This window comes from Centroberyx affinis, unplaced genomic scaffold (assembly GCF_046629955.1).
Source record: "Centroberyx affinis isolate AG114_WGS23_722 - 3 ecotype Tasmania unplaced genomic scaffold, CSIRO-AGI_Caff_v1 ptg001851l_1, whole genome shotgun sequence".
NCBI lineage: Eukaryota > Metazoa > Chordata > Actinopteri > Beryciformes > Berycidae > Centroberyx > Centroberyx affinis.
Window position 1 is genome coordinate 1 of NW_027280230.1, and position 11,015 is coordinate 11,015.

The following is an 11,015-nucleotide window of genomic DNA, read 5'->3' on the forward strand; positions in this document are numbered from 1 at the left end:
CTGTCGCCTTTTCTTCTCCTGGTTGACTGTGTTGCCTTTTCACCCCCACTTTCACCACTTTCACCCCCATTGGATTCTCTTGGATGCTTCCTACCAGTTCTCTGCAACTGCCTGTGGGTGCCACCTCATCTCACCCCTAGTATCTCGCCGTCTATGCGTGATATATGTTGATATTGTTGTGGACGGCAGTACACATGTATATTTAACAATTTCTTCATGACAGACAACTGCTTGCAACCACTCATGTCTGTGTGTTGTCTGTATATTGTGAGACATTTATTGTTGTGGGAGGTGAATGTACAGAGCCACTGCTACCTATATAATGCCACAACTTCTGTGTGTGGCCTTACAAGGGCCCGCAGCTTTGCTCTCAGCTCTCTGTGATACGCGATGCTCTATAGCTGAAGCAGTAACATTGGCCTGCACCGCACGTGAAGTATGAGCATGCAATTAAGCAAATCAGCTCTTTATTCTTTTGAATTGCACCTAATTGTCCCCCACCAAAGGGGGGACTATGGATTGGTTGGATGGATGGATGGATGGATTAGTTAGTTAGTTCGTTTGTTTGTTTGTTAGTCACACTGTAACGTTGACTTTGTGCCACTAGGGGGTGGCATTGACAATGAATGGGGACTCAGTGGTAAAGCAGCTCATACAGTTAAAGTTATCATACAATGTGGGGGACAATGAATGGGGACTCAGTGGTAAAGCAATACAGTTAAAGTTATCATAGGTAACATAATAGTCTACACACGCTACACACTTGGAGACATCAGACTAGGTTGATGTGTTGAAGTGAGAGTCAATGGAGAATTTTTGGGCAAACCTCTAACCACAAGACACTGTAGTTATTGTACAGTTGTTGGACTGTTGTACTGTTATTGCATCATCACTGCACTACCACTGTGCCTCAGTGTTGACTACTTATATCATATTACCACTTAACTACTGTGGAATACCATATATCACTTATCATTTAGCATTTATATTATTCATAACACTCACGCTCCTGGTGTTGTATGTCATATTGTATATTGTATATTGTATTATAAATTATATTGTAGTGTACATTGTGTAATGTACAGATTGTATTTATTGCGTATTGTAGTTCTTATATATTGTACTGTATTAAGTAAAAACAGGACAATTACAGTTACTACATTTCTAGATATAACTTGTAAGCCTAATTCTGAGGAGAGTAGGCACCAGAAATATATGGTCAATCTGTCCTTTCATTGTCCCATACGAAAATGCTTATACAATTTCACTCATATTTCAAGTACACTCCGCAATCATTGACTGACCCAAGGGTGGAACTACATCACTGGTGGGGGACAACATGTTTACTATTTGCTTGTAAATATTTGCTTCCCTATTTGCCAAATGGTCTAAATCTGCCTCTGAAATGTCAAGAGGATTAATATGTTGAAATAAGTTTATGAATCTCAGACTAGTGATATGGAACAATAAATGAACTCAAAGCATATCCAATGGGCTGAACTCTAATTACAAAAATAAGCACAAATAAAGAAACTGTAAGCTGCTCTGTCAGAGTACTTTGCCTTAACGGTCCTGATAAGAGCGCAACCAGCCATATCTCTGGTCATCATAAAGGCTATCAAGTAGCTTCCATTTGAGTATTGTTGTTGCTAATGCTCAGTCCACCTGAAATCTGTGTCTAGTGTCTTATACAGCACGTGTTGCCTCCGAGAAATTATGTAATTTGCCGTAGACAACACGCACTGTGTGACAGGCTAGTAATAAAAGAGTTAAGAGTGAAACAGTTGTTGCTCTCTCCTGTCTTTACTGTGAAGCTTTGGCTTTGTAGGGTAGTTACTTTGATGATTATGATGTAAGCACTATTGTAGCATGCAGTGCAGTGCCTTGTTGTTACAGAAGCTGAGCTTGGGGAGGAGTGTTATAATAATATTAATTAATTAAATAATAATCAAATATTATAAAAAATATAATTCCACTGTAGTCACAAACATTTCTCATATTCAACTCTTACAATGGCTGAAAACTCCATAGACAATAACTGTTACTCTTGTCAACCTTATTACCTTTAACTATTTCAACAAATTCACATATTGGGCAAAAAATATTTTGAAAACCTATTGTTGTAATTGTGTGGTTTTAATTAATTTAAGTAATTTCCCATACTAACTAAATTCTGCAAATACAATTAAGCCAGTAAGGAGCATTTTACATCCAACTGAATCAGTTAGTTTTATTATGTGTGTACCTTGAAAATATTAATACACTGTTTATTTGGTCTGCAACATGTTGTCAATACACTTGTGAGCTATATTGTTTAAAAGCAGACAAGCTGAGATGGCAGAGCATTTTTTATTTCTTGAAATGTGCTTTGCTCACTAGAGGATTTTACAATGGTTATCAACTCAAGAAATCCTAGGAATCGCCTCTTTGTGAGCCATGCTCTGCTAAGCTAATCATTAAGGATAATAAAACACGGTTATGTCACCAAGCTTCACTTAAATTCTAACCAACCTTTACATGGAGTTTGGGCCCAGAAGAGCGAGGAGACACAGGGAGCAGACATGGATCAACAGCCCAGCAGACCAACATGGAGCCGCCAGATAGAGTTCACTTTGGCTGGTATCGGTTGTGCTGTGGGTCTAGGCAACATATGGAGGTTCCCTTATCTCTGCTACAGGAGTGGAGGAGGTGAGAGACCAAGCTGTCAACCAGTTCATCCTCAAATTTCATCCACAAATACAACAGACTTAGATTTCTGGCTCCAGAAGTTAGTATAATGTGTTATTAAAGAGTATGATATCGAATGCTTTGTTCTACGGTAATGTTGAGTCAGATGAAAAATGTTAAAATGATGTTATTGTTATCACAAGTTTTGGTATTGGTATTTATTACATGAAAGCTTATGTGTTACAGGAACATAATTTGAAATTCTGTATATGCAGTTGCTATGAAAGGTATTTTTTTGTATGAAAATATTGACTGATAGTTATATCTATCCCTCCTCTATTCTGAATTGAACAAGTAGGAATCATTTGATGGAAGGATAGCTCACTGGATGATTATAAACTGTCCCTAATGTGAGGAAGGAGATGGCACGACACAGTGACTTTCATAAAAGTTAAAGATTAGAGGATACCATAAAGCAAGTAGAGTTGTAACGTCCTTTGAGAAGTGCCAACAGGAAGTGTGTGAAGGGTGAGTTGTCATCATTTCTTGCTAGGTGCCTTTCTGGTGCCATACCTACTTATGCTGGTGGTGCTGGGGATCCCTCTGCTCTACATGGAGCTGACTGTGGGACAGTACATGAGGAGAGGGCCTGTCCATGCTCTGGCTAATGTCTGCCCACTGCTCAAAGGTACCATGGATCCTAATATGGGTCTGATTGAATTTTTCCAATGTAATAAAGCAGATTATTCAATATTTTGAGGTATCACTGAAAGAAGTCCTGAACTGTAACATGTTCCTTTGTCTCACTGGAAAACAAGTGACATGACATGATATTGTTTGTCCCCCAGGAGTGGGCATGGCATCAGTGGCCATCTCCTTCATCATGTGTACCTACTACAATGTCGTCATTACGTGGGGCCTATATTATCTGTTCAGCTCCTTCCAGGCACCGCTGCCCTGGCAGAGTTGCAACAACACCTGGAACACTCCTAACTGCACCGAGCATGCCACCAACGACAGCGCATACTCTTCCACGGCCAGCCAGGAGTTCTTTGAGTACGTTTCACTGTGTGGGAGAGACGAGTGACAAGGCCAAGCAAATATTTATGTCGAATGACACCTCACGTGTTTTTGGGTGTTGGGTGTACTCATTACCTTGTTATACTACAGTGGTTATTGGTGGGTTAATGGTGAAGAGGAAAGCCAACACAGACCAAAGTTTTTGAAAAAAGGTTTAGAGCTATTGAAAAAGACAAGTGAAATAACATTACAGTCAGTTGAAGTTATATGGGATAAAGTTGAGGATGGCCTTACTCTGTCAATCTGTAAATTCTGAATGATTAATAGAAGTTTAGTATAGCACTATTTGGCCACGTGCCAGGCAAGTTACTGTTTGATTTTAGTCCGCTGTTGGGTGTCGACAAATAGCACAGCTACTGAATGATTGCTTAGGCAATTGGTCATTCATTTCTCGCTTGATTTCTTACTTGATGCCATAACATAATTGAACACCTAATCTTATAAACCATTTGTGCCTGCTTAATGTTAATTGTGGAATAGAAGATTACTCATTACTGAACACCTATTCTGAGAGTGGTACCTCTCATTTACAAATGGCAAATTTGGATGTTATATCATTCTCAATCTTCCATCTTCTGTTTATACAGAGTCAATATGGTGCCATTTAGTCTTGATGCAGAAATTAGAGTTAGAAAGAGGTGAAAGTAAATCGAAAGCAAACTTTAAAGGTCAAGGGAAGAAATTCTGGTAAATGTTTGTATTTATTACTATACAAAAAATGTAGGTGTGATATTGTACAAAAAGGTATTTGTAATAATAATAATAATAGAATATTTGGTTGGTGAAAGAAACCCCCCCCCACAAAGCATTGATGAGGATGCTGCAGCTAGGTCATTATTGTAGATCAAAAACAATAATGGGCCAAAAATGGAACCCTGCAGGACACCACATGTTATTATCGCCCCCTCTGATGTCCATCTATTTGCAACCTCATATTGTCTGTCAAGAAATTAATTGAGAACCATCTGTAGGTTGGTCCATAAAAGGTGTAGTGTGGTAATTTGTATAGCAGAATGTCATGATTAACAAAGGTTTTTGTAAGTGAATATTCTTTATTGTTTAGAGCAGAGTGAATTTCATCAAAAAGTATATTCTGAAGAATATTTTTTTCTAAATCCATACTGAAAAATCATACAGGATGGAAAGGGCATTCAGATGCTTCAGATTTATGTGATACACCAACTTTTCTAGAAAAATATATACTGTATCTGTCAGCTTTGACCAGCGCAACACTGTGGGGTTTGTTGTAGTTATAAGGTGCTGGAGCGGACGGGGGGAGTGGAGGAGACAGGAGTGATACGGTGGGAGCTTTCCCTTCTTCTCCTGCTGGCATGGATCCTCATTTACCTCTGCATCTTCAAGGGGGTGAAGTCAACAGGCAAGGTGAGAGGAGAGAGAGAGAAAGACACACAGAGAGTGAACAACAAGCCATCATTATATTAATGTGTGTGTCTGTGTGTCTGTGTGCAGGTTGTGTACTTCACAGCTCTGTTCCCGTATGTTATCCTGTTTGCTCTGCTGATCAACAACGTGCAGCTTCCTGGAGCTTTAGATGGGATAACCTTCTTCATCGTGCCAGAATGGGACAAGCTGCTCAGTGTGGAGGTAAGAAAAAGGAAAAAGAGGAGAAGAGGAATGTCTGCAGTAAAGAGAAATGGCTGGAAAAACTAGAGAAGAAAATATTGGCTCAGTCACCCTGACTGGATAGTCACAGCGACTTGGCATGGGAGGGCAGCATCTTGTGGTCAGTTTGAGTTAGCTGCTTTTATAGTGTGAGCTATACGTATACAGTGGTATAGGTATTAGTAATGGCAATGGTACTGGTATAGGTATAGGTGTTGGTGGTTAGGGTTAGTGTTAGTATTGGTATTGGTATTGGTATTGGTATTGGTATTAGTATTGGCATTGGTAGGTATTAGTATTAGTATTAGTATTAGTCTTAAAAAAATAGTATTAGTATTGGTAGTGGTATTGGTATTAGTGTTGATATTGGTATGGGTATTGGTATTGGTATCAGTATTGGTGTCACAATTGGTATTGGTGTTGGTATTGATGATGGTATTGGTATTGTATTGGTGATGCTGTTGGAAATAGCGTTAGTATTAGTGTTGGTATAGTGATGGTATTGACACTGGTTGGTGGTTTTGGATGTGCGCCCCTCTGTGTTGCAGGTGTGGGTCAATGCTGCAGCTCAGATCTTCAACTCCATTGGGATCGGGTTCGGCTCCCTCGTGGCCATGTCCAGCTACAACTCCTTCAACAACAACGTTCTGAAGTAAGCTAGAAACAATCATCAACTCAGATGTTCCCCTTTAACAGTAACAACAAGACTCTGTGGGCAGAGAAAAGGTGATCTAAAGAACATCTTCACTCTCCACAGAGACACCCTGGCTATATCCATCATCAACTCGTTAACCAGCATCCTGGCAGGGTTTGTCATTTTCTCTGCCTTTGGATACATGTCTCATCTACAGGGCATTCCTGTCAGTGAACTGGCTGTGGATGGTAAGATAATGAACAAAGTCTTGCATTATCTACATGTTATTAACAATATTTGTATGGATTTGTTGTAGTACTATACACATTTGTATCCGTAATTCTGTTCAAAGAAGCTTTATTTTGCTCTTGATTATTGTTTTGAAGAGTAGCGTCCTATGAAGGATCATTCACATATGTTAAGGGGTTCAGAACAGGGGAGAAGCATGAGTGTTTTGTTATTGTGGAGTAGGAGGTGCTTCAGTCAACTGTAGGATATTTGCAGCTATTGAAATCAATATGGAAACAGCAGTTTCAAAATGATTACAAGTCAAACATAGGTTGATGCTTTGGCTTTAATGTGGTAAATTGAACAAGCATTGGGGATAGTTGATATTTTTAAATGACAAAAACAACATGCACTTTTCATTTTGGATAGCACACAATAATTATATATATTGTATAATGAAGTGTAGTTGTCAATGTGTAGAGTGAATAAAGGTCAAACCAATCAAACTAGCAAGTGCTGTGTTTAAGTGGAGTGAACTGTCACGTTTGAAAACAGTGTACTCATTAACCTGTTATACTGCAGTAAGTGGCCTTGTCTTCATATCTTTCTCTAAACATGACAAGTTGAAAATGGACTCGCTCTGTAGATTCTACAGTGCTTACAGTAACAAAAGCTTACCTGCTTTGACAATAATTGTTGGTATTGGTATTGGTATAGGCACTGGTTGGTGGTTTTCCCTCTGTGTTGTAGGAAAGGGTCAATGCTGCAGCTCAGATTGGGATCGGTTTTTTTTTATTCAGGTTTAGGAGTGTCACCTTTTTACAAAATGCAATGAGGGAATTGATACATTTTTGATAAATGAAACAAGATTTAGATATTTTGCCACTGTGAGGGTTGGGAATTTGTAGGTCTATAAATTAGTAACTTTGGAATGGCAGCGCTTCCTGTCCCTGGTGCATTTGGTACAGTTCATTTTCATTAATGGGCTTTAATGTTTCTGACTGTGAGCAAGTGAAGCCAAGCCACACTACATCCTAGCGGTGTGCTAACTACAGGCATGAAATATAAGCCATAATGGCACATTAAAGCCATAATGACAAGACAAAGGAGGACCATGTGATGGGAAAAGGCCAACTGAAATTAATGCAATTGCCTCTTCCTCTTCTGAGTTTGGCAAAAGCTCATGGCACTTTATTGCTATTACAGAAATGATTCTGACTAACTAAGATGCACATGACCTTTCCATCTATAAATCACAAGTGCCTCAGGTATTGGAGTGGACATGAAGAGGCTTCAGATCCCTGCTTTTTAAAAATCTAGACTAAATGTCATTGAACAAGCCTTTCCCTATTGTAATGCAGTGTGCTTCACTCAAATACTGTTGGCTCCATCAGCTAATATAGCCCATTAGTACTCTACCTCCATATGTGTGCAGTCCAGCTGGGACCTTTCACTTTAAGTTCATACGTTCATAAACAACAACATTAATACTCACATTTCTAAGATCAAATGTGAATGCAAGAGGGCTAAGTATGCACCATCATTTATATAGCTTAATCAAGGGAAGGTCACTCTTTCCATCCTCAGGGGGTTATGGAAAATTATTTTTACTTTTCCAATCACTGAATCAATGAATCATGCTACAGTAACATCTTGTGTTTTTGTGTATCTAGGTCCAGGCCTGGTTTTTGTTGTTTACCCACAAGCCTTTGCCACCATGCCAGTGGCTCAGCTCTGGGCTGTGATGTTTTTCTTCATGCTGCTCTGCCTCGGGCTGGACAGCGAGGTACTGGACCAGGAAAGCAACATTACAGATGCAGTAGTCATCCACAGCAAAACCTCTCATGAACTACACTAGCCATAGAAGAGTTGTGATTCACCAGGAATGCTACATCTTGGTGTTTGTCTTTGGCAGTTTGCTATGGTTGAAGTGATGGTGACCAGTCTCATGGATGAATTTGACCAAAACCTGATGAAATTTTTCAAGCGGAAGGAGCTGTTTGTTCTTGGAGTTTGTGGTGCAGCCCTTCTTCTGGGGATTCCCTATGTAATGCAGGTACATGGATCTTGACCGCTTCACTGTTATCATTTACTGGAGCTGTAAACTGGAAATGACACAGGCTGTAATGCTGTAACGGGTCACAATATCCAAGACATCTCCTCCTCGGAGAAATTGGAGTAACCAAATTGTAACTTCCTCAGTCTCACTTACCTGCTGTCCTAAAGAGTCTGTGTCGCTGCCCAGGTGGGAATCTATGTGTTCCAGCTGATGGACCATTACACTGCCATAGTGTCCATCCTGTTCCTTGCTTTCTTTGAGGTGATAGCCACCTGTTGGTGTTATGGTGAGAGTAACATCACTTCACAACTAAAAGTAGACACATCATAGCAATGTTGAGCGCTGTGTGGGATATCTGACTCTCATAGTCATAGCCACAATACTCTACAAGTCAATCCACGTTCAAATAAAACATGCATGGCTGTTCACTGACATATCAAGTTAGGACATGTCTCAAATACCTTTTCACAGGTGTGAAGAGACTGTCAGACAACCTAGAAGAGATGACAGGAAAGAGGCCAAACATCTTCTTCAGAGTGTGTTGGCAAATAGTTGCCCCTCTGCTGATCACTGTGAGTCAGCAGGGTTTTTGCATAACCAGGATTTATTGTTATGATTTTTCTGACATCCCTCTATAACTGTCAGTTAAAACACTTCTCTTTGTGGCAGGTAATCCTAGTTTTCGCCATCATCCAGTTCAAACCAGCCCGTTATGAAGAGTACGTCTTCCCTCCCTGGGCTCAGGGGGTTGGCTGGGTCATCGCCTTGGCCTCCATCATCTGGATTCCACTGGGTGCCATTCACACCATGTGGGTCCTGCCTGGCTCATTCACACAGGTAATGGACACCAATTGCTTCACTTATTTTGCGCAACAGTATCTAACACACATGTGGATGTGTTGCCATCTACTCATTAAACATACTGTGTCTTAAGAGGATTATTGGTAAATTTGTCCAACAGAAACTGAAGCTGTCGATTACACCATTTGCCCTGAATGAAATGTCAAAGATGCCTTATTATGAGAGGGGAGGAGCAGACACATATCCAGGCATAGCAGTCATCAGCTCCACCATCCATCTACCAGAGAAGGCTCCTATTCAGACAAACCTCTGATACCTCTGTGCCTCGCTAGGTCAGCAGGGCTCAGCATTTGACCCGCCCACCACTGGCGCTGGTACGAAATGTTTGCGGCAGGTAACTTGTGGCATATTTTTAGCAAGTTGAACTTTGTCACAAATTCTCACGGTTCGCCTTTAGTGGCAAATCTATACCAAACTTCTGCTAAGAGTTCACCATAAGTACAAAACTAATTTACATAATTGTGAAAATTTGTTGACGCATTTCTGCCATTGAACAACATTGCTACAAGTGTCCATTTTTATCAGTCAGTTTTGATTAGCCTGCTATCTTGTTGAACTTCTGCTACTGGTTTTGCAGATTTGTCACTAAGAGTGAGATGTTATGAACAGTCAGTCTTACGAATCTGTTTTTCACAGATGTGTGCATCTTTAATATCTGACCTACAGTGCTTCTGTTGGGAGAGTGCTCCAAGGCCATGGAGCCCAGAGCTTCACAGAGACTTAACACTGCCTTCCTGCATGGGCTTTGCTTTGCTAGAGTGCCATCTTTTGGCCATATCTGTTGATGCGACTCTGTATAATTGATGCGATTCTGTACATTTATAAAAATGAGATTTCATAAAATAATGCCACTATTTTAGCATTCACAGTTCAGTGTTGCAATTTTTTATAAGCCCACTTTTCTGAAAACATTAATGACTATGGTCCAATTCCTGATAACTGCTAATTTATTAGGTCAAACACAATATGATATTGCTGATTAAAATGATAAATGTAGGTTGGTGTCAGGAGTGGGTGTGGTAAGTGGCATGGGTCACGCTATTCTTTTCATGTCATGTAAGGTATAATAAAAACTGTCACAAAGTCCACAGCATGTGTCTTGTTTCTATAATCACAAGATGATGTAACAGGAACTGCCTAGGACTGTTTGGTTGGCAGGAAGGACAGAGAATAAAGCAACACAAATCAGGTACTCACTTCTGGGCAATAATGTTTCTTTATTTATTGCAAAATTGCTACTGAAAAGTACACACTTGTAGGATACACATGTGCACTGAGTTAGTTACGTCCTCTACACAAGTTGCCAGTGTTGCCTTTGTTAAATCCCTCACAAACGAATCCAAAGAGCGAAACAGTTGCAATTGCACGGGCAAATTAGTGGACTGGAGAAATACACTTGCTTGACAGAAAAGGGACTATCCCTTGTACACTTTTGCTCATTGCTTACATGGGTTTGGAAAAGTGAGCTGGTTACATCCAAACCGGGCTAAACCGAATTCCTTTGTTAAAGCATAAGTAAGGATGGCAGAATGGACAGAATGTAAGTAGGACATGGTATCGTCTACGGTTAGGGGTTGTGTGTGTGAGACCACATCTATCTATAATCGAAAGTTAAAATATTTATAAAAAATTAAAACAATAATCATCATTATTCTTATAAACAGCAATTACTCTTTTCATTCCATTTCGAAAAGATATGTAATATGACCTACAAAAACAAAACAAAAACAGACCAAAACACAAAACCATCATGTGCAATCAATGGCATTCTCTTCCCTCTGAAGTGGCGGTCGTGCAGATGGCCACGTAGCACAGGAGCAACGCACTCCTCCTCTCACTCCTACTGTTTGTTTGCAGTCAGCT

At 40.0% G+C, this 11,015-nt stretch overlaps 1 protein-coding gene across 1 annotated transcript; it reads left to right on the forward strand.

The window, feature by feature from the left end:
* The first annotated feature begins 3,335 nt into the window (after positions 1-3,335).
* Positions 3,336-9,593, forward strand: LOC139652981 (sodium- and chloride-dependent GABA transporter 1). Its single transcript, XM_071529914.1, has 12 exons — positions 3,336-3,355; positions 3,516-3,723; positions 4,998-5,130; positions 5,218-5,352; positions 5,919-6,022; positions 6,128-6,252; positions 7,906-8,018; positions 8,148-8,288; positions 8,478-8,577; positions 8,763-8,863; positions 8,961-9,128; positions 9,253-9,593. Exons 2-12 carry the CDS (start codon positions 3,524-3,526, stop codon positions 9,403-9,405), a joined length of 1,473 nt encoding a protein of 490 aa, XP_071386015.1. The 5' UTR covers positions 3,336-3,355; positions 3,516-3,523; the 3' UTR covers positions 9,406-9,593.
* The last annotated feature ends 1,422 nt before the right edge of the window (positions 9,594-11,015 follow it).

Excerpts from the sequence above, each read along its gene's own strand:
- LOC139652981 (XM_071529914.1), top strand. The coding sequence starts at position 3,524 with ATGGCATCAGTGGCCATCTCCTTCATCATGTGTACCTACTACAATGTC. Across the intron at positions 8,864-8,960 it reads TTGCCCCTCTGCTGATCACT|GTAATCCTAGTTTTCGCCAT; the intron begins GTGAGTCAGCAG and ends TCTTTGTGGCAG. Across the intron at positions 9,129-9,252 it reads TGCCTGGCTCATTCACACAG|AAACTGAAGCTGTCGATTAC; the intron begins GTAATGGACACC and ends TTTGTCCAACAG.